Below are 24,227 nucleotides of genomic sequence, written 5' to 3'. Positions count from 1 at the left end.
ACAGTTCTGGGAATTGAGAAATGACATTGTTTAATTGAAGGAAACCAAAGCATGTCAAACCTTCAAAATCAAATCAGATGTAGACAGCATCTTGGCGGCACCTTTCTTTTCATGCACTTCAGGGACTTTCCTATATTTTCTCTTATTTCTCACTACTACATTCTTCTTACAGATAATTATCATATCTATTTCTGCTTTTCATTATTTTCAAATAGTATTTAGTAGCCATTCACATCCATGACAGTTGGGTGCATGTTGTGCTATAGTGTTAGAACTGGCAAGCTTTAAAACATGAAATTAGCCTTAGGACCTACAGTCTTTTGACATTTTCCATCTACAAGCATGAAGCAACTAGATGAGTTGTTTCAAATTTAAATAGTCCTCAACTTACAATCATTTGTTCAGCAACCATTCAAGGTTGCGATGTGATAGAAAGAAGGCATTTTAGATCGATGCTCATAGTTGTAGTTCATGGTTACATGATCAAAATTGGGAACTTGGTGGCCCACCTGCTCTTAGTATTGCAGCACTGCAGCTCACCCCACCTACCATTTTCCCCCTCCCCCATCTTTGCCATTTTGGTCCCCTGCTGACCTTTGCAACCACCTTGTTCCCAGTGTTGACGAGGTCTGCCTGGCCTGGCTGCTGGCTTTGCATACTGGAGAAGAAAAGGTGTAAAGGAATTCAAAGCATGTCAAAACACCCCTTTGCACTGGGGAAAAGAAGAAGAAAAAAAGCTTAAAGGAGCCTTTTCTGCAATGCATTGGATAGAACATGGGCTGCTCTTGGCTTTTTTTCGTTTTTCACAAAGCAAAACCAACCCCATACAACCAGTGGTGAAAAGGGGCATTTTGGTGCACTCCTATTCCATTAAGTTGCTTTGTGTTTATTTATTTTTTATTTTTTGCCATGTTAAGGCATGCCAAGACAGGGCATGCCTTGTGAATAGCAGGAACAAGAAGACTGTTGAAGGTGAACTGTGGTAGTGGAGGGCAGGGTGGCAGCAGTCTCAGAATGTAGGCTTGTGAGGGTGACTGACCGATCTAAGGCAGCTGCAGCTTCCCAGGGTGTGGCAAACTGTGTCGAAGCCATATGGTTCTGTGACTATTTGCTGCCCCACAAGGCAGGGTGCAGAGATGTCATTGGGGGAGAGTTGGAAGCAATCCCCTTACTTTACTGAAACTTGGGACCGGGAGGGATGAAGACCAGAATAGCTTGGATTGGGATGGGTTCTTGGTAGTAACTAGCGAAATTTACTTAACAACAAGGTTGTAGTCACTAAGTGATGTGGTCATGTGATCTTTTGTTTCTCTGGAATTCTGCATTCAATTGGGCGTATCTTTTTCTCCCTTGCCTTTTGCTTCCCTCCTTTCCTCAGCTATTTGCAAAGCTTCCTCAGACAGCCATTTTGCTTTCTTGCATTTCTTTTTCTTTTGGATGGTTTTGGTTGCTACCTGTTGTACAATGTTGCGAACCTCTGTCCATAGTTCTTCAGGCACTCTGTCTAATATAGGATTACCTATATAAAATATATATTTTATGCATATTTGAAATTCTCTTCCTTCTGTGTATAGATAAGCAATAATTCCTTCTCTTCCTGATATATAGGTCAGAAATTAAAAATATTTAGTCCTTAACCTAAAAATTGCTTACAATTTGCTGCTTCAGGTTTTGCTCCATATAGTTATTAGAGGAATCAGCATAAAGCCAGAGGAGCTTGCTTTGTTTTATAATGTATAATTATGGTCCCTTGTTGCTTTTATCGTATTTTCTTTGTTATCTGTTTTGATATTCAGAAGTTGCAAGGATCTTTGGAGGTTGCATATGGACAGGCTGATGAAGCAGAGAGTTCAGAAGAAGTGTTTGAAGAGTTCTTTGAATGGAAGAATGCTAGGTTGGAGAAATTCAGTCGGGTCAGGAATGCTACAGATGCTTCCTTACAAAATCTTGTATTAAGTTTCAGCAACATAATTCAGGTAAAAAAGATCTATATTTAAAAAAGCTTTGTGTTCAGATTATGATTTGCAGCTAATTACGTTTATATTGAAGGTCTGTGAAGGTTCTGGTCTAATTCTTTCTAGATTTTTTGCATCAGATAAACTTGCAACTTTTCAACACTGCAACTAATAGACACCTATTAGTAAAATTAGGCAGTAAAATGTAGAAAAGCACCCTACTTTTTTTTTTGCTATGTGTACTGCAGTTGAATCCAAAGAGGTTAATTGTTGCTTTTCTGAAAAATATTACATTGAGAGTTCCAAAATGGAACCCTTCATTATATAAAATAACCATTAATATTTGATCAGAGAATTGGTCCAAGATAATATTAGTATCATGATTACATTTAAAATGACAGCTGGGCTGCATTCATGTCTTGCTGGGGAATAATATTCAGCTCTGCTTGACAATATGAAATGGAATCACACTGATTCTTAAATTGTTAAAATGACCCCCATTTCATGGGGTTTGGAGAAATTGAGGTGTTTCAGCTCCTATTCCATTGGCTTGGAAATATGATGCAAACATACTGAATATCCAAATACACTAAGTAGAAAGCATGATCCAGTTCTCAGAGACAAATCATGTTTCCTTGAGTGTCTTGCCAGTTGAGCTATAACTTATTCTTTCAAGTATAGATAACAAAACAACTGTTTACTGTGTGGAACAACTATAACATAGCACTTCTGAAATTTTTTCTGGTGCATGGAATCTGGTGTTGAAAGGGGCTTTTCCTTGGTTATAAAAAAAGTAAATAAGAACTTAAGGTGATGCAGAGAGATGGATTAATCAACTGGAACATCTTCAACTTAAGTGTTGACAAGCTGCATTGGAGTGTTATGGCTTTATGTACACGTCAGTATTGACAGTAATTTTTGGAGGACTTGGCTATTTTTTCTTTTGCTTTCTTGCTTAAAAAGATAGAAATTGCTTAAGGCTGAATGGAACCAAGTGTAACATTGCAGTTTTCTCATTCGCTATTAACTTTTTGAGTATTACTTTGCAGACTTGATTAATACTTCTTTCTTTGTGTCTCTTTTTTCCGGTCAAGTTTTTTGATATAGGGTCAGCTGTATTAATGAAATCTGAGGATGTAGCTGTCAATGTAGATGAAGTTCTTAAGAATGTCGAGCTTGATATTTCACAAGAATTTGACATGTTTCTAACAGTAAGCTATATTTTTATATTTTTCCTTTCACATAAAAATCTCAAAAGTGCTTTTTTCAAAAGGCAACTGGGCTGTTTTTTCTTTGAGGAAGAAAAATAAAATGTTTAGTTTCTCAATCAAGAAACTTCATCAATTGTGATGGTGATGGGGAGAGGGATGGAGGATAGGTACTGACAATTGAGACTGGGTGATGGGTGATGGAAGGATAGGTTCTGACTGAATGATGGTGGGGCGGATGGAAGGATACTAATTAAGAAGAATATTTGTAGCTTAGGGTTCACATGATGGGTCCTTGGTGCTCTGTGAACTTGCTTGTTTTCTTGCAGATGTTTCATTACCCAAACTAAGTAACATCATCAACCCTAGCACTGATTATATTACCTAGTTTGGATAATGAATTGTCTGCAAGAAAACAAGCAAGCTCAGCGAGAAACAAAGATGGAAGTAGGAGGGTGGGTGAAGGGGTGGTGGTGAAGAAATACAATCCCCCCTCTATCTAGTCATAAGTATCTTTCCATCCCAGTTATTGTTTGATAGTTGTCAAGGTTGCAACTGCTTCTCATCTTGATTTCCAAGATTATTCTCATAGTGCGTTACCATAGCAGTCTGCCACATCATTTACTTCTTCCCAATCATGTAATGAATATGATATATCATGAGGCAACATATAGGGGTTTTGAAGTTATTCAATTTTGAAGAGTACATAGCAGTTGATGGTAACTCTTTAAAGAAGCTGTATCATCTTTTGGGTTCATATGGATATCCTCTACAGCTGCAGCACAATCTCAGAAAAAATACATTGAATTTAGAAAGATGCTGACAACTCTACATTACAAAGCATCCTCAAATCCAGATGTCTGCATAGCTGGAATAGCAGATGTGCTAAATATTGATATATTTTAATGTAATAAGATTTTTGTAACACAATAGAAGATAATATTGAAAATAATTTTATTACCTTTATGTGCATTAAGAACCTGGTTAAACCCCAGGTCTCTTTAAGCAAAGCAAGTTGCTGTTAGTTTCTTGAAAAAGGTTTCAACTTGCTACTCCATTTTTCTTCAAACTTGGAGAAAAGGGCCAAGGATTCCTCATATTCAGTTCTCTGTATTTAAAAATATGCACTTCATCTTTTAGAAAAGCTTCGCTTCCAAGACATCATCTACTAAACATTAAAACATAAATTGATTCAGTAGTAAGAATATATCACGATGTTTGTAATAAAGTATTAAAGCCATAAAGCTAACCATAGCAATAGAAACAGCATAGCATGCAGGTAGTCCTTGCTTAACGACTATTTCTTTAGTGGCTGAAGTTCCAACAGTGCTGAATGAATAGTATTTACAACTGGTCCTCAAAATTAGAGACATTGCAGCCCCCCTTGGCAATCGTGATCAAAATTTCTCTTTTACTCTGATTCAATTGCAAACATGTGAATGCTTGGCATTCATTTATTGAGCTCCTCTTGCCACACAGCCTTGTAACCTGCTTGATCAAGAAGTATGGATGTAAATTGTGTGGATATTATATTTCTGTTGTGTTACTCTAAATGGGAGAATCTTAGTTATTTATATTTGTGAGAATTTGCTTTATGAATGGTGTACTTTCTACTTTATCAAACAAAAATTGATAACCCACCATATTTTTCCATTTAAAATGCACTTCATATTTTTAAAATCAACAAATTTTGCAATGTTGTTATAGATATTTATTGTTACTCTATAATTCCTTTCAGAAGCTAGATGAAAAAGACAAAAAAGTCATCTTAAAAATGTATAATGTGGTTATGCGGAAGGTCCTTCAAGAACAAGATCTAATAAATACAGTAAATCAAAAATATCTTGAAAGTTGTGAGGTCAGTTGTCTAGTTGCTTCTTTGTCATATCCTATAATGTAGAAAGTCATTAACAGCTTTTTAAAAGATACTTATGCATCTTTTTGAGCAATTTCAGTAAGAAAAAATAACATTTAATGAGTCATATAAATATAACAGTACAACCTAGCCTTTATGTTCACTTGTATCACTTAAAAATGTGATCTGAAAATATTAATACTTACATTGTAATGCAATTTGTGTATAAGGAGTAATATTCCTCAAAGTACAGGAGCTTTTTCCATTTTGAAGAAATCTTCTGATTAATAGTATGTTTTCTTTTTCAGTTCAAAAAACAGATTATGGAATGGCTGGATATGACTCCTAATATTGATGATTTGTTACTGATAAAGAAGAGAATGAAAAACATAAAGGCTCAGCTGAGGTGGAAATTAGTAGAAAAAAACAACTTGGAAGAAGTACGGCAGTGATATTTTGATGTTTTAAGATTCTTATTTTCCATAAGAAATGGTGGATGATGACATAGAAAATGTTGCTTTCTAGCTCTGGAGAAATGATGTTAGGGACATAATTTATTCATATAAATCCAAATGAAAGCCTAAAGGAATTTATTTTAGAACAAAGTTGGAAAGAAACAAAAATGCAGATTTCTGAACAATTTATTTTGCACTTAGTGTTTCACATTGCTAATGCTCCTCATTCTTGATTATTGCAATTCAAGAAAGTACGTAATTTCTACATGTATTATTGATTTTGCAGTTAAAAACAACAGATACTCCATTTGTCTTGCAGCAGGTTATCATAACTCCGGAATGGATACCGTACATTAAACAGTATGATATTGAAAAGCTGTAAAATGTTGATTGTATAGTTAATGTAGAATTAGGATGAAAGAGTTATGAGGAGTACACAGAAACATGAAGAGAGATGCTGAAAAACAAAAAGCACTCAAAACTACATAAATACCCAGGGAGAAATAGGGCTAAAGTGAAATACCACCCACTAGGGCCAATACAAAGGTCAGTTTCATTCAGCATCTAATTTTATGTAATGACTAAAAAAATCAATCAGTGCCACATGACGGCAACAAAAACTACAGTACTTCTCAGCCCCACATTAACACCTCTAGGCTTGAAAATTTTAAATACCCATATCCTCTGTTAATATGATAGAATTAATATAATCATTCCCAGTATTTTGGCTTTCAGATCCTTATTTTTATATGTGTCTTTGTGGCTGAAAGTATTTCGCAAACTGTTTTAACAACAGCTGCCATCACCTACAGCCAGTGCTTTTTTTCTAAAAAAAAAAAAAGTGCTGGAACCCTCATCTTGGCGGGTGCAGGAGGTGGGGGGGGCGGAGGCACTGCTGCAGTCACGGGTGCGAGGGGTGTTGGCGGCGGGCTGCCCCCTGGGGCTGGAGCCGGCACAGCTGGTGCTGTGGGAGCAGCAGGGCCTGCTCTATATGGCGGGGCTGTGTGGGGCGGGCGGTAGAGGCGGTGCGGGCCAGGCGATGCAGGGCGGCCACTTAGGCTCGCAGGGCGAGGCAACGGTGGCACAAGTCCAGCACCAGGTAGGCCACCAGCCTGACTGACACAGGTGAGCACAAGGAAGGAGTGCACATGGACTCCGCAGAACCCACCTCCCGCTCCTTGTTCTCTCTTACTTACCTAGTTGAGATGTTGTAGTTGGACAGCAGGGAGGGATGCAAAGTTCCTGCCTACTCGCCTTCGCTGCAGACAACTTGCCGGTGCAACGTTTACCAGCCAGGTCTTTTGGTGCACTCAGCAGCAATTCCTATTGGCTTTCGAAAGCCAATAGGCTTTTGAAAGCCAATAGAGGGAGTAGCATAGCCTGTGGAAAAGCTTTTTTGTGTGTGTGCAAAAAAACATGCCGGAACGCCATTCTGAGCATTCTATGAGAAAAAAAGCCCTGCTTTTATGTTTTAATCTTATGATTTTAAAAATATATTTTTTTCTATTGTAAGTTGCCCCAAACCTTGCCATATGGATTGCATACAAATATTATATAATCGGTAAATAAAGGTAGAACATATGTTAAATATACATCAAATGATAATATGCTTCTCTACAAAGTCAATTCTTGCTCAGTGACAGACCAAGGAGTTAACTCGGAAAGGCAAGAGGAAAATCTAGAAGAGATCTGTGCAACTTGTAGAAGGGAAAGGCCCACACTGATAAATTAAAAATCTTTGTGGTCTGCAAAGGAATGCTGGTGGGCTAATCAATGATTTGGTGACTAGAGGAGCATCTACAGTGTTGGAGCTCGTAGTCATGGTAAGCCATGGAGGCACTAGGCAACATGACTTTCAGGGCAGCAGTGGTGATTTTATTACTTTTTTTTAAAAAAAAGTCTGTGCTCTGTCCAAGGGTGCTTTGTAGGCTGCATGTACAGGCCTAGTCTAGAATTTATTTTGGAGCATTCAACTATCTAGAGCAGGCATCTCAAACTCATTTTGTTTGAGGCAACTTCTTATAAAAGAATTGCCATTAATTTGTTTTAATAAAATAATTTTAATCAATTTTTCACTTGATTTCAAATTAAATGAATTATATTGGTTGACAATGAGATTTTTTTTTAGTACAGTTGCCAAATGCAATAAACTGATTTTAGGTATATGTTACTGGAAGGAAAAAGCAATCCATGCTGCATTACTGATCCCAGAGACGCATTTGCATGTATGCAGGTATCCTTAGGGTGCCATAGTTATGGATGAGAAATATTGGTTGCAAAGTTGGCATTTCTGGATGTAATACAGATATTTTGGACTTATTTTTGTTTCTTTGCATGTTTGATATTTTTAAAAAGGCATATGCTACTGACTACGCTTATGCACATATGTAACATCTTTTGCTAGGATACATGATCACTGCTTGTCCAAAATTTTAATGTACAGATAATACCCCCAGAAATTATTTTAGCCTTTTTAATAAATGATGTTATTGATGTTAAGCTCACCATGGAAAACATCATATATTGTTATGTTTATTTATTTATTTATTTATTTATTTATTTATTTATTTATTTATTGATTTGATTTGATTTGATTTGATTTGATTTGATTTGTATACCGCCCTTCTCCCTAAGGACTCAGGGCGGTGAACAGTGACATAAATAACAGAATGCACAAATAGGTTAATTATTTAAAGACTGAAGTGCAACATAACTAGATTCTAAATAATCTATTTTTCAAAACACAAAACAGTCCAAACAGTAAACGTAAAGTCCAAATTAAGAATATTTCATTCTTAAGAATTGTTTAATTTAAAGTGGTTTAGTTATAATAGATGGTTAGATTCAAAATAGTTTTCAACAGTATGTACAAAAGATGTTTTTTCCCCTAGCATCAGCTAAATTAGACATATTACATTGAGAAAAATGTTTCTCATTTCTTTCCTGTTATCTTTATTGATTTCATTGCAGAGGTTAACATAGGAAATAGATTATTTTGTTATCTAATTTTACCTTCCAAAAGACAGAAGCAGATGAAAAATGTGAGATTCTTTCCTGTTGGCTTTTTTGAATTAGCTGTTTTAGATTCCAAAAGTTTAGTTCCTAAAGAAGTAACCCTATAAATAATTTTAATGTCCTCCTCTAGTTCCGGGTAGGCAACCTTGGCTCTTTTATCACTCAAGGACTTCAACTCCTAGAATTCCTGAGCCAGCATGGCTCAGCTTGGAAACCTCTTCCTTTCCCCTCAGCATGGCTGGCTCAGGATTTCTGGGAGTTGAAGTCCACGAGTCACAAAAAAGAGCCAAGTTTGCCTAGCCCTGCAATAGGCTTAGGAAAGCCAATAGAGGGTAGCTTTTTTTTCCAAAAAAAAAAAAAAGGTGCCGGAACGCCATTCTGAGCATTCTATGAGAAAAAAAGCCCTGCTTACAGCCATGTTGGCTGATACTGCTGGCAGTTATAAAAGCTGGGATACAACTAATTGAGAAAGTTCCAGATTATAAATTCAGCAGAATAAGTAGATCCCACAGATTTAGAAACTGCAAGTTTAGAATTATCCCTGGTTTACAACATTCTGACCTCTAGAGAGATCACTTAAAAGAAAAAAACCTCATGTCACTTCTAGAAGCATAAGCATTTTGTGTCTCATAGACATAGAATCATAGGGCTGGAAGGGACCTTGGAAGTCTTCTCCAATGCCCTGCCCAGGGGAGGAGACCTTATACTATCTGGGACAAATGGATGTCGTCTTTTCTTGAAAACCTCCAGCGATGAAGCATCCACAATTCTGGGAGGCAAGCTGTTGCATTGATTAATTGTTCTCATTGTCAGGAAATTTCTCTGGGTTGGATCTCTCTTCAAAGTTTCCACCCATTATCCTGCTCTCAAGTGCTTTGGAGAATAAGTCAAGTCTTCCCTTGATTGCCCCTGTACTGGAAGACAGCTATCATGTCATCCCTAATCTTTCTCTTTATTGGGCTGGATGTATCTATTTCTCTTAACCATTAGCTTCCAGATCCCTCATAATCTTTGTTGCTCTTTACATTCTTTGTAGGATATCAGCATCTTTTTTGTATAGTGGTAACCAGAAGTTGACGCAGTATTCCAAGTGCGGCCTCACTATTGCAGTATAGAATGATGGCATCGTGTCTTGTGATTGTGATGATGCAGCTCTGTTGATGCAGCCTACGGCTACATTGGCTTTTTGGCAGCTGCAGCTTACTAAAGCTCCTTTCATTGTATGGTGGCTGGTAGTGATATAAATGGGAGGTACTATGGAGGCCATTTAGTACAACCCTAATACCATCTAGATAAATGACTGCACAGCCTTTGTTGAAAAACTTGGTGATGGAGCATTTGTCTGAAATGGTATAGGGTTCCCTGCTTGAGCAGGGGGTTAGACTAGATGACCTCCAAAGTCCCTTCCAACTTATTATTATTATTATCTATAACCTCAGGATAAGGTTTTTCTACTGTTAAATAGCTTTTATTTGTAAATCATTCAGAAAGTGTTGAAAGCACTATGGAGCAGTATATAAGTGCTATTGCTAATATAGTTAGGAAATTTCTCCTGATGAGAGTTTGGATCTAGTGGGTTCTCAGGAGCTGAGGAGAATAAATCTGTAGATTTGTAGGCCTCCCAAGTCTACAGTTCCCAAGTGTGTGCCTTGCGTGTTTCAGTATATTTTAAATTTGGACTTAACTAAAAAAAACTAAACTTAAAAAAAAGGGACGTGGTGGCTCAGTGGGTTAGGACGCTGAGCGTGTCGATCAGAAGGTCGGCAGTTTGGCGGGTTGAATCCCTACTGCCGCGTAGCAGAGTGAGCGTCTGTTACTCGTCCCAGCTTCTGCCAACCTAGCAGTTCGAAAGCACGTAAAAATGCAAGTAGAAAAATAGGGACCACTATGGTGGGAAGGTAACAGCGTTCTGTGCGCCCATGGAGACATCCTCGGACAAGCACTGGCTCTTCGGCTTTGAAACGGAGATGAGCACTGGCCCCTAGAGTCGGAAACGACTAGCACGCATGTGCGGGGGAACCTTTACCGTTACCTTTATTTAATAAAGGGGACTATTAAATATTTATTGTGGCCTAACGGCACTGTGATTATTATTGTCCTTAGTGTCCTTAGAGATTCAAAAATTATTGAGTCTCTTAAGAAAATTAAACCAAGAAAGTTTGGGGATCTCTGTTCTAAGTCCTTTACCATCTTCATTGCTCTTCTCTGTGCACTTTCCAGTTCCAAGCTGTTCTCCTTAAATTGTGGTGAGTCAAACTGGACAAAATATTCCAGGTGGAGTCCAGTAGTGCAGCATAGAACTGCTTTGTTTTGATGAATAAAATGTTTCTCAGTCCTTGTTAATAGGTTTATGAGATTTAGATTTAGATTTTATTAGATTTATATACCGCCCTTTCCCGAAGGACTCAGGGCGGTTTACAGGGCATTTTAAAATCACATCAATATAAAATACAAAGTTAAAAGAGAATTAAAAGATTAAATTATCCCTGAAAATAAAACCCCAGTTAAAATTCTCAGCCTGGGTCAGAGAGCTCAAAGAGCCAAGTCTTCAGGTCCCGGCGGAAAGAGCGTAGGTCAGGGGCAGTCCTGAGCTCCACGGGCAGCTGGTTCCAGAGGGTAGGCGCACCCACAGAAAAGGCCCTCTCCCTGGGTGTTATCCGCCGGCAATCTTTTACCGGCGGCACCCTGAGAAGACCTTCCCTGTGCGAGCGCACTGGACGAAGGGAACTTGATGCTGGCAGCAGGTGTTCCCTTAATATGAGAGATCTCATATTAATTGTTATTTGGCCATGAAACTGAATCTGTGTTTCTTCTGACAATCACCTTTTGTCTCAGTATGTAAACAAAAAAACCTGAAAGAAATTGGTATTAACTTGGATCAGGCAAAAAAGGAGAAGGCACATTTCATATGGTGACTAGAATTTAATGTAATTTCAGATACAAGAGGGAATGGGTAGGTGAAGAGAATGTAAATAGTATACTCTATGATGGGTATATTCCCTGGTGAAAATAAGACTCATCTTTTGAAGTAGTAATTTTTAAATTTCTGCAGTCTGATAATTACAGCAAGGATGAAATGGTGAAAATAAAAGAAGAAATCAGTGCTCTACAGGATAATGTATTTCAGGAAATATATAAGGAACAAAAAGAATATGTAAGTACTCAGTTATATTAGCATCTATGAAAAAGTCATTTTCTGATCCTGAAGTTCATTTTAGGTATAATGGTATAATGGTATAATGCCTATGAAATTAAGACAGATGTCAGTTCCTTCATCTCAAACAAAATTGTAGCCTTCTGTGTCATATAACTCAAAGACTAGTAGAGCCAAATTATACATATTTTTCATATTTATAAATGGATATAGATAAAACAGAAAAAAAACTGTACTTTTGTTCATGTTCCTCCTAAATATATGTCCAGAAGGAAAAATTGAATATATTGTCAATATTTTAATTTATTTACATAAAGAATTTATGAGGTTGCCCACCTCATCCTAGTGACTCTGGGCACTAGAAATACAAAAAACACAAAATAGAAATAGAAAAAAATAAGTAATTTCTCAATTTTAATGGATATATTATCTGGTGCAAATAATACTTTAATCTTTTGAAGTAATTTTTAAATTTATGCAATACGTCTGATGAGTACAGTAGTTTTGAAATGGCAAAAATAAATACAATGCTGCCGAGTCTGCAAACACGGTTCAGATAAATGCACCCCAAAACATACATATTGGCCTCAGCTAATATCCTGATCACAATGCCTTTGAGAAGAATCAAGTCTTCAGACTTTCCAAGAGTTACCGGGTCAGGGCAAACTGAATCTTAGCGGGACATAGAGATTAGAGAATTGCTCTCTGATTTACCCCAAGAATCTTTGGCATTTTTAAAGTGTCCTATTATATGGAACTGTAAATGGCAGTAGATAGAAAGTAGATATATTCTAAAGAAGTTGGCTACGGATCACTACTCATGACCTTTTTTCTATCAAAAACTGCCTTATTTGGGGAACAAAGTTAGTAGTGGGTACTACCACACATATACAGGGATATTTTTCTTCCTTTATTTTTGAGAATCAGAGTTTATTGCTAGATTTGGTGTCAGTTACCATCAAGAAGAAGCTAATGGTTCCCCGTCTTGTTATAAACACAAATAAAATGGGGTTCACACCTGGCTTTGTTCTTAAAATTATAGACAAATATGGTTGATAGTGCAATTATCTATGCTTTGAATTCTCATCACATGCTTAGTTAAAAAAGCTATAAACAACTATAGATGCTGCTCTACCGAAGAATGAAGACACAAGCGGAGCTATGATGATGCCATTTCTTTGGGACAAAAGAGTTGCTACAGAACTAGAAAGTTAAATCTTCTGCATTGAAGGAGGAGGATAAAGAGAGATTTAATTGTCCATGAATATTTACCTGCTCATTGCAGAGTCACTGTTGTGATACTACAGAAAAAAAACATGCTTCCAACATACTGCTGGATATTATTTTAATATTGTAATTGTTACTGAAGACTTTTTTTTCTGATTTAGGAAAAGCTTAATCATCTAGTTCAAAAACGTTTCCCTGAGCTGCCACTCCTTCATCCTGAAGTAGGAATTTTGAAGTATATGGTAAGATTTGTGTTTCCTTTACAAAGCTAAGATTGATTGATGTATCTTTGACAAAAGCAATTGGCAGTACTAGATGTGTTTTAGCAAAACAAAAATAATGGGCAGAAAAGTTGATCAAGAAAAAGGATAACAAGAAAGCAATCTAAAGAACAAGGAAACAAAGAGGAACAGAGCTGACTTTTTCCTTTTACAAGAATTCTGTACTGCTGTGTGTTCCAGAGGCAGGAATCTTTTTAACCCTAAATGTGACTCGTCTTATAATCTGCCTGTTAAACAGCCTTCTGAGTAAATGTGGTGACACAAAGTTTTTTACTACCAGAAGTGGGATGCACATAAATATTGTGTACGGGTCTACGATACAAAACTGAGAGTAAGCTTTTTTATATATATATTCTCCAGAACTCAGGAGGTTTGACTGTCAGTTTAGAACGTGATCTCTTAAATGCTGAGCCAGTGAAGGAACTGAGCATAAAACATCCTGTGATGTGCTCCACAATTCAAGGACAAAAGGTTCTCCTGAAGGTATGGTTTCTGAATGGTTAGCTTGTCGTTCTCCGCCCCCCCCCAAAAGAAATTACTGCTAATAAAAGACAAGCCTTTACGTAAGTTTAGGAAATATTAAAATAGCTGGGCTTATTTTGGAGCTGGAAACTACATTTATATAGTGGATATAAAAAGTCTAGAAACTGAGATGTAAAAAAAATCAGAACAAGATAAAACACTTCAGAATTTTTTCCATCTTTAATATAACATATAAGCTGTATAGTTCAATTGAAAAGCAAATCTTTTAGGGGGAAAAGTAATATAAAAAACATGGTTGCATAAGTGTGCATGTCCTTAAAGTAATACTTTGCTGAACTACCCTTTGATTTTATTATAGCATTCAATCTTTTGGGCTAGGAGCCTACCACATGGCACATCTTGCTCTGGGAATCTTTGCCCATTTTTCCCTGCAAAAGTATTACAAATCTATCAGATTGTGCACAGTCCTCTTCAACTGACCTCACAGATATTTTTATATATAATTTTTTATTGATTTTCCAATATTACAATTGTATATTTGAAAAGCAACGTGGTGTCTGGGTTACATTAGTTCCATTTCATACAAATACATGTTATTACAAATCACCAATTTGTTGTAGCCAATATTTCCTCTCTTTTTTCCTTTAATACATATTCTTATCTAAATTAACATACCGTATATACTTGAGTATAAGCCGACTCGAGTATAAGCCGAGACCCCCAATTTCACCCCCAAAAACTGGGAAAAGTTGTTGACTCGAGTATAAGCCGATCCGCCGTTCTGCAAGCCTCCGCCGCCGGCAGAGGCTCGATCCGCCATTTTGCAAGCCTGAATACACAGGAATACCCTGTGTGGCCGCGGCTCTCGGGGAAGCCCTGGCTGTCCGCTTCCTCGCTCCACACTGCCATTCGGGGCCCGCGCGTTCCCCGGGCAAATCGCGGTGCCCAGCAGGTGAGGAAACACGCCCGCTCCAGTCGCCCCCCCTTCCCTCAGGAGACGCGAAGCAAGTGACCGCCCGGAGCTTACCGAGGACTTGCGCGCGGCCGAGGCTTCGGTGCTTCCAGGATCGCGCGCACCTCTCCCAAGCCGCCGCCGTCCGGAGACCTGCCGAAGTTTGGGGAGGTGCGCGCGCACCTCCCCAAACCTCCCCAAACGTCGGCAGGTCTCCGTTCCTCCGCACAGACCTGCCGACGTTTGGGGAGGTTTGGGCGCCTCCCCAAACCTCCCCAAACGTCGGCAGGTCTCCGTTCCTCCTGCCGACGTTTGGGGAGGTTTGGGCACCTCCCCAAACCTCCCCAGGTCTCCGTTCCTCCGCGCAGACCTGCCGACGTTTGGGGAGGTTTGGGCGCCTCCCCAAACCTCCCCAAACGTCGGCAGGTCTCCGTTCCTCCTGCCGACGTTTGGGGAGGTTTGGGCGCCTCCCCAAACCTCCCCAGGTCTCCGTTCCTCCGCGCAGACCTGCCGACGTTTGGGGAGGTTTGGGCACCTCCCCAAACCTCCCCAAACGTCGGCAGGTCTCCGTTCCTCCTGCCGACGTTTGGGGAGGTTTGGGCACCTCCCCAAACCTCCCCAGGTCTCCGTTCCTCCGCGCAGACCTGCCGACGTTTGGGGAGGTTTGGGCGCCTCCCCAAACCTCCCCAAACGTCGGCAGGTCTCCGTTCCTCCTGCCGACGTTTGGGGAGGTTTGGGCGCCTCCCCAAACCTCCCCAGGTCTCCGTTCCTCCGCGCAGACCTGCCGATGTTTGGGGAGGTTTGGGCGCCTCCCCAAACCTCCCCAGGTCTCCATTCCTCCGCGCAGACCTGCCGACGTTTGGGGAGGTTTGGGCGCCTCCCCAAACCTCCCCAGGTCTCCGTTCCTCCTGCCGACGTTTGGGGAGGTTTGGGCACCTCCCCAAACCTCCCCAGGTCTCCGTTCCTCCGCGCAGACCTGCCGACGTTTGGGGAGGTTTGGGCGCCTCCCCAAACCTCCCCAGGTCTCCGTTCCTCCTGCCGACGTTTGGGGAGGTTTGGGCACCTCCCCAAACCTCCCCAGGTCTCCGTTCCTCCGCGCAGACCTGCCGACGTTTGGGGAGGTTTGGGCGCCTCCCCAAACCTCCCCAAACGTCGGCTGGTCTCCGTTCCTCCTGCCGACGTTTGGGGAGGTTTGGGCGCCTCCCCAAACCTCCCCAGGTCTCCGTTCCTCCGCGCAGACCTGCCGACGTTTGGGGAGGTTTGGGCGCCTCCCCAAACCTCCCCAGGTCTCCGTTCCTCCGCGCAGACCTGCCGACGTTTGGGGAGGTTTGGGCGCCTCCCCAAACTTCCCCAGGTCTCTGTTCCTCCTGCCGACGTTTGGGGAGGTTTGGGCACCTCCCCAAACCTCCCCAGGTCTCCGTTCCTCCGCGCAGACCTGCCGACGTTTGGGGAGGTTTGGGCGCCTCCCCAAACCTCCCCAAACGTCGGCAGGTCTCCGTTCCTCCTGCCGACGTTTGGGGAGGTTTGGGCGCCTCCCCAAACCTCCCCAGGTCTCCGTTCCTCCGCACAGACCTGCCGACGTTTGGGAAGGTTTGGGTGCCTCCCCAAACGTCGGCAGGTCTGCGCGGAAGAACGGAGACCTGGGGAGGTTTGGGGAGGTGCCCAAACCTCCCCAAACGTCGGCAGGTCTGCGCGGAGGAACGGAGACCTGGGGAGGTTTGGGGAGGCGCCCAAACCTCCCCAAACGTCGGCAGGTCTGTGCGGAGGAACGGAGACCTGGGGAGGTTTGGGGAGGTGCCCAAACCTCCCCAAACGTCGGCAGGAGGAACGGAGACCTGGGGAGGTTTGGGGAGGCGCCCAAACCTCCCCAAACGTCGGCAGGTCTGCGCGGAGGAACGGAGACCTGGGGAGGTTTGGGGAGGCGCCCAAACCTCCCCAAACGTCGGCAGGTCTGTGCGGAGGAACGGAGACCTGGGGAGGTTTGGGGAGGTGCCCAAACCTCCCCAAACGTCGGCAGGAGGAACGGAGACCTGGGGAGGTTTGGGGAGGCGCCCAAACCTCCCCAAACGTCGGCAGGTCTGCGCGGAGGAACGGAGACCTGGGGAGGTTTGGGGAGGTGCCCAAACCTCCCCAAACGTCGGCAGGAGGAACGGAGACCTGGGGAGGTTTGGGGAGGCGCCCAAACCTCCCCAAACGTCGGCAGGTCTGCGTGGAGGAACGGAGACCTGGGGAGGTTTGGGGAGGCGCCCAAACCTCCCCAAACGTCGGCAGGTCTGCGCGGAGGAACGGAGACCTGGGGAGGTTTGGGGAGGCGCCCAAACCTTCCCAAACGTCGGCAGGAGGAACGGAGACCTGGGGAGGTTTGGGGAGGCGCCCAAACCTCCCCAAACGTCGGCAGGTCTGCGCGGAGGAACGGAGACCTGGGGAGGTTTGGGGAGGTGCCCAAACCTCCCCAAACGTCGGCAGGAGGAACGGAGACCTGGGGAGGTTTGGGGAGGCGCCCAAACCTCCCCAAACGTCGGCAGGTCTGCGTGGAGGAACGGAGACCTGGGGAGGTTTGGGGAGGCGCCCAAACCTCCCCAAACGTCGGCAGGTCTGCGCGGAGGAACGGAGACCTGGGGAGGTTTGGGGAGGCGCCCAAACCTCCCCAAACGTCGGCAGGTCTGCGCGGAGGAACGGAGACCTGGGGAGGTTTGGGGAGGCGCCCAAACCTTCCCAAACGTCGGCAGGAGGAACGGAGACCTGGGGAGGTTTGGGGAGGCGCCCAAACCTCCCCAAACGTCGGCAGGTCTGCGCGGAGGAACGGAGACCTGGGGAGGTTTGGGGAGGTGCCCAAACCTCCCCAAACGTCGGCAGGAGGAACGGAGACTGGCCGACGTTTGGGGAGGTTTGGGGAGGCGCCCAAACCTCCCCAAACGTCGGCAGGTCTGCGCGGAGGAACGGAGACCTGGGGAGGTTTGGGGAGGCGCCCAAACCTCCCCAAACGTCGGCAGGAGGAACGGAGACCTGGGGAGGTTTGGGGAGGCGCCCAAACCTCCCCAAACGTCGGCAGGTCTCCGTTCCTCCGCACCCTGCCTGCCTACTTCTTTCCGCTGCGGAAAGAAGCAGGCAGGCAGGGCGCGGAGGAACGGAGACCTGCCGTTTGGGGAGGTTTGGGGAGGTGCGCGCGCACCTCCCCAAACCTCCCCAAACTTCGGCAGGTCTCGGACGGCGGTGGCTTGGGAGAGGTGCGCGCGATCCCGGAAGCACCAAAGCCTCGGCCGTGCACAAGTCCTCGGTAAGTTTTTTTGTTGACTGGAGTATAAGCCGAAGTGGAATTTTTCAGCCCAAAAAGTGGGCTGAAAAATTCGGCTTATACTCAAGTATATACGGTACTTATTTTATCTATCAGTTATTTAGTGGTTTTCTTACATTTGTCAATACTTTTATATATTTTATTTATTTTAACATTCCATCTTTAAAGCATCAATCACTTTATAAATTTTCCCAGCTTTAATTTTGCATTAATATTAAAGTTAAACGTTTGAAGTTTCTCATTTTCATATTTCTCAGTGACCCCACTTCCCTTTATCACAGTTCTCTCCAATACCTAATAATCTAGATACACATCTTATCTATCTCATTTCCATATCAACAGGTTAATAATACAATATAATATTCTTGTTTTCATTATAATTTCCACATACTGTAAATTCAATAACCAAAATTTCTCCCATTTCAGCATTTAATACATCCTTTCTCTTCTCCTTTGTATGTGCTTTCTCATGCTTAGACTTATAATTTTATTCTTATCACTACATCCAAGTATATTAAGTTACATTATATCACTCTTAACATATATACGTTTTAGTCAATTTCATTTAAATGGCTCAATATTTCAATTTAACTGTTGATATCCACACATCTAAGTTTTTTTAATTAGCCAATATTTTTATCTGCATTTCAAAACAGTTCATAATCCAAATACAATCCTGACTATTTAGATATTTTCCATGTCAGGCCTCTTAAATATATCCCTTCTTCTTCAATCTTATTCTAGCTTTTTTCCTTTGCCATGTCATTTTCCATTTCTTTGCTTCAGGGTCATCAAAGAGTTCTTGTGTTGTTGTATCATATTGAAGTCACTCTCCAATCTCCATTTTGGAAGGGTTGAGGGGTCTGATAGAGGTACCAAATCTTCTCATTATTTTCTCCTTTTGGCGTAGTGGTCCTGGACTGTTTTTTCTTCCATCTGTTTCTCGTTTTGATCTTCAGATTCCTTCTGCTTTATGTAACAAATTTTTCCCTCCATCAATTTTGTCATGTTTTTCTCTGAGTTTTCTCTTACCTGTGCTTGTTGAGTAGTTAAATTGTCTGTCAGAGTATTGTTCAATTTCTTCTGTTATGTTCTGTCCCAATAAATTATTAGTTGTAGTCACAATTTGAGTTTGCTTATCCAAGACGCTTTCTAGTTCTTTTTCAAAAACTGTTATTTCATCACCAGCTGTAGAAAGGAACTGATAATTTGGCAGGTTATTTTCATCATAGCATAGATTTGTTTTTGTATTTCTTCCATGGTGTACTCTCACATCCGGTGTTCAAGGTTAGTCTTATCTTGTCTAAAGTGTTAGCCAAGTCTCTCTCTCTTTTTTTTAGGGTGTCAGATTGCAATTTCAGGTTTAGCCACAAGGTGTCCCTTAAGTGCTTAGAAAATTCTTTTCACTTGTTTCTTCTGTTTTAGAAGAACAGAGCCAAATTTTCAAATAAGGATAGGAAGTAAGGAGTAGATAGTCAAAAGCTTTTAGTCCACAAGTTTTTTTTTAAAAAGGAATAAAGTTCTAGTTGAGGTCCAATTCGTTTTTCAATGTTTCTTTTTAAATCACCCATGGAAATTCAATCGCCGCTGTTGAAATCCCTCCCTCTCTGCAGGGGGGAAAGTGCTTAGCTGCTTATTGGAGTATAAGAGAGGTTGATCTTACCCAGTCTCTTCCATGCTGCTTTATTGTTGCTTGGTGGTAAGTGTGACTTCGGCTGTCTGCAGCCTAGTAACATGTTGCTATGGCCGGTCTTTTGTCCGCTGGTTCGAAGGGAATGCAGGCACCAACGGGAGAGTTGTGGCTCCCCCGTGTTTCTGCAAAAGCCCCTTCTTGCTGATCGCCTCTCCAGGGCAACTCTTCGGCCCTTTTAGAGCCCCCCAGTGATGCGAAACTGGACTTGGAAGACGAGAGTCGCCCTCCAAGCATCCATAACCGCCGCATCAGCAAACCAGAAGTCCTGACCCCACAGATTTTTAATTTGATTTCAGTATGGACTCTGGCTGGGCTATTCCAAAACTTTGAACTTCTTCCGGTGAAGCCATTCTTTTATTTTCTTCTTCTTCTTCTTCTTCTTCTTCTTCTTCTTCTTCTTCTTCTTCTTCTTCTTCTTCTTCTTCTTCTTCTTCTTCTTCTTCTTCTTCTTCTTCTTCTTCTTCTTCTTCTTCTTCTTCTTCTTTTTCTTCTTCTTCTACTACTACTACTACTATTATTATTACTATTATTACTATAATAACTTTTATTCATAAAACATGAAACTCAGTCAACTGAACACTCAGATTGACTGGCACTAATGGTTGAGACGGGTTGCTGCCAGCATCCTAGGTATCAACCAGGTATCTCCTTAAAATGTAAGATGTTCCGAGTGGTGCAGTTTTTTGAAGCTTTGCTGGAGTTATTGCAGGAAGTTGCAATTTCTTGATGTATTTTGCAAAGTTTTTGGACATAGTTCCCAGTGCCCTGATGACAATGGGTATCACTGTTACACGTTTCATCCATAATCGCACAGTTTCGATGGCCAGATTGTGGTATTTTGTAATTTTTCCCAGTTCGTTTTCTTCGACTCTGGCATCTCCTGGTACGGCGATATCAATCAACTGTACACTTCAGTTCTCTATGACTGTAATATCTGGCGTGTTGTGTTCCAAATGGTGATCTGTCTGTATTCGGAAGTCCCACAAGATCTTCACCCTCTCATTCTCGACAACTTTTTCCACCCTTTGTTCCCACGACTTTTCAGACACAGGCAAGTCATATTTTTTACACAATAACCAGTGGATTAGTTTAGCAACTTGGTCATGTCTAGCATTGTAATCAGTTTGCGCGATTTTGCTGCACTCACATATTAAATGCGAAACAGTTTCAACTTTGTCGTTGCAAAGTCGGCAATTTGGATTGTCAGTAAATTTTTGTATCTTCGCTTTCATGGCATTAGTTTGTAGTGCTTGTTCTTGAGCAGCCAGTATTAAGTATCTGTTTCTTTCAATAATAATAATAATAATAATAATAATAATAATAATAATAATAATAATAATAATAATAATAATAATAATAATAATAATAATAATATAATAATAATAATAATAATAATAATAATAATAATAATAATAATAATAATAATAATAATAATAATAATAATGTTGGAAGGGACATTGGAGGTCATCTAGTCCTACCCCTGCTCAGGCAGGAAACCCTATACCATTTCAGACAAATGGCTGCCCAGTCTCTTCTTAAAAACTTCCAGTGTTGAGCATTCACCGCTTCTGGAGGCAGGTTGTTCCACTGGTTAATTGTTCTAACTGTCAGGAAGTTTCTCCATAGTTCTAGGTTGCTTCTCTCCTTGATTAGTTTCCATCCATTGCTTCTTGTCCTGCCTTTGGGCGCTTTGGAGAATAGCTTTACTCCCTCTTCTTTGTGGCAGCCCCTGAGATATTGGCACACTGCTATCACCCCTCACCCTTCTCTTCATTAAACTAGACATACCTAATTCCAGCAACCGTTCCTTATATGTTTTAGCCTCCAGTCCCCTAATTTGGGTCATTGTGTTGAAAGGTGAAATTCCTCTTTGTCTTCAGCATTTTAGCAGCAGCCTGAAAATTTTGTGCCAAAATTGACTGATGGTTGGAACTATTCTTAGTTCCCTTTGTCTTGATTAAAGACCCAGTTCCAGCTGAAGAAAAGCTGCCCCAAAGCATACTACTGCCACCACTATGAACTGTGGATATGGTGTATTTTTGGTGATGTGCAGTATTGTTTTTGCACCAAACATATTTTTTGGAATTATGGTGAAAACAATCAGCCTTTTGACACATGCTTTTATCAGACTTGTGTATGGGAGATTGTTGCCATATGTAATACACAATCAGTACTTGCCAGAAATCCCTTTAACTTCTTTAATGTTGCTGTTGGCCTCATGGCAGCTTCACAGTTTTCTTATTGTTTTTTCCCATCAATTTTAGAGGGACATCCATTTCTTGGAAATTGATGATGCCATTTTTCCCCACTTAATGATGATTATTTTCCCTGTGTTCCATGGTATATCCTAATGGATGCCTTCCAACAATGAGATCCCATTGATGCCTTGTAAGCTCTTTGCAGGCTATGGGTTTTGCTTTAAGAGGCAACTGAGTAAATGTCAGAAAATTCCCACTAGAACAATTAAACTTTATATAAGCTTGATCAGAGTCACTTTAATTAATGACAGGTATGTATTGACTACTTTTTAACATCGGTTTGAATGTGATTACAGCCACATCCCTAGGGTATGCACATTTATGCAGCCAAATTATTCTAGTTTTGTGTTGGTGTTTTTTCCCCTAAACCACTTCAACTCCCAGAATTCCTGAGTCAGCTGACTCAGGAATTCTGGGAGTTGAAGTCCATGAGTCATAAAAGAGCCGAGGTTGCCTACCCCTGCCCTAAACAATTTCAGTTTATTTTTTATTTGTATTATACAGTTTATATGTTACGTTGAAGGTGAAAAAAAATCTGAATCAGCAATTTAAATCCACTTTTTAGAAACCATGCTGGCTGAGATTTTTGACAACCATGCCATTTAAAAAAGCCAATTACTATGGCAACTTGAAATAGTGGTAAAGCTTATTTCTACTTCTAGCTCTCCCCATGTTAGCAGTCACCGTTCCTGTTTGTTGACTTGACAGGTATTCAGGATCATTTAAACGGTGACACACATCCTAATCTTGGTGAAAAACAGCTTAGGATAGTGGACAATATATGTCTTTGGATAACTACCTAGAAATTACACACGTGTTTATTTAGATTATAGACTACAGTTTTTGCCAAATGTAACTCCTCTCCTATTCTTATCTGTCCTTTAAATGTCATTGATCTGAAAGTGAGAAACAGTATTACTAGAATGCAGTTATTTTCATTTAGAAATTGTGGGCTATAGTATGTACTTTATATTCAAAAGCAATAAAGATTCCATTGATTAATTCAGAAAATAGAATCATTATTTGGCAGAAATGGCTCCCTTTTTCATATTCTGGGAAATAGTTTAATAATCTCACAGAACAGCTTTTTACTCACCCGAATTTACCTTTTCAGGGATATATTGTGGATATGAATATTGAAACTCAAATAATAGAAAGAGCAGCAAAGTATCACAAAGTTTGGAAAGAATTAAGGGAGGAATCTTGTTTAATGCAACCAATGTTCCTGTTTTTATGCAAGGCAAGTTGTACATTGAAGTGTATTTTTTCCCTTTGTTACTTCTGCATAAAAAGTTCAAAGATCTCATAAACAAATCCTTTTCCTGTTTTAAGATAAGACTCTTTAAATTTGTATAAATGATAAAAACACAAATAGGAAGTGTTTCATTGGCATGATATTTGATGTTTTCTGTTCCTGCACATAAAACTTTTGTTTTTATTTGTTAAGTCGGATCCTATGGTATATTTAATGATTCCATACTATGCTGGAGCAGACCTGGGGACATTGCAGATGACAGCACCTTTAACACCACAAGTAAGTAATCTGATAGTGTGAAAAGAAATCACCTTCTTGAATTTCTAAACCAACCTTTTACCCTTGCATTCCTTAGTTTGTTAGGTCCACTAACTGGGAAATTCTGGGAATTGCCATTCTAAAATATCTAGACATCATTAAATTTGGAAAAAGCTGTTCTAATTAGTGAATGCAGGGTTTTTTTTTACGGAGTATATCTTCCATACCTACACAATCAAAGTAGCTCATGGTTGATATTAAAACTGTATTTAAAGTTGGAAAGCTTCAGAAGCATGCAAATAGTTTTTATGAGTTTTCTATAGATACCTGGGATATTTTTTTGGCTTGTATTATTTTTGTTTTTAAAAATACTTCCTTTAGCAAATTAAATTTAATGTCAAACATCTTCAATCCCTTTTCGTAAATTGGTAATCAAAAATATATTTAAGATGCTCCTATACTATATTGATTGATATAGTATACTAGGGCTTTTCAACCGCTGGTAGGCATACCACTGGTGGTACGTTGGCACCTGGCAGGTGGTACGCATATGGCAGCTTGAAAAGCACTGTAAAAAAAAGTAAAAGTGGATGAGGTGGTGGCAGTGCCAAACAGGCCTGTGGGAGAATCAGCAGGAGCTGCGCTAGGTGTTGCCTGGGTCCTACTGAGAGCCCACAATTGGCACATGCAGCTACAACTGATTGGCGGCAGGTCTAGGCTCTTTTGCCTCCTACCCTTGGCCACGCCTCCTTCTCCTTGAGCCTCCCGCCTCTGCCCATTTGCCTCCAGCGTTCCTCCTCAGAGCAGCATGCGATTGCCGATAGGTGATTGCACGGGCTTTAGGGGGGTGCAGCTTCTGCCGTTGAAGTGGGGGCATAGGGGG

The 24,227-nt window shown here is 41.0% G+C and overlaps 1 protein-coding gene across 1 annotated transcript in view; it reads left to right on the top strand.

Moving 5' to 3' along the window:
* Positions 1-24,227, top strand: part of STK31 (serine/threonine kinase 31) — a gene marked incomplete at its 5' end in the record, with an annotated part of 79,409 nt that overhangs the window by 37,763 nt on the left and 17,419 nt on the right. Inside the window, 9 exons of the mRNA XM_081342999.1 lie at positions 1,797-1,976; positions 3,050-3,166; positions 4,902-5,021; positions 5,327-5,458; positions 11,541-11,642; positions 13,031-13,111; positions 13,511-13,633; positions 22,946-23,071; positions 23,279-23,365. Coding sequence (XP_081199125.1) covers positions 1,797-1,976; positions 3,050-3,166; positions 4,902-5,021; positions 5,327-5,458; positions 11,541-11,642; positions 13,031-13,111; positions 13,511-13,633; positions 22,946-23,071; positions 23,279-23,365 — 1,068 coding nt within the window. The remainder of the gene's footprint in view (positions 1-1,796; positions 1,977-3,049; positions 3,167-4,901; positions 5,022-5,326; positions 5,459-11,540; positions 11,643-13,030; positions 13,112-13,510; positions 13,634-22,945; positions 23,072-23,278; positions 23,366-24,227) is intronic.

Source organism: Vipera berus (genome assembly GCF_964194415.1).
Source record: "Vipera berus genome assembly, chromosome: Z".
Taxonomy (NCBI): domain Eukaryota; kingdom Metazoa; phylum Chordata; class Lepidosauria; order Squamata; family Viperidae; genus Vipera; species Vipera berus.
This window is presented reverse-complemented; position numbering and strand designations above follow the sequence as displayed.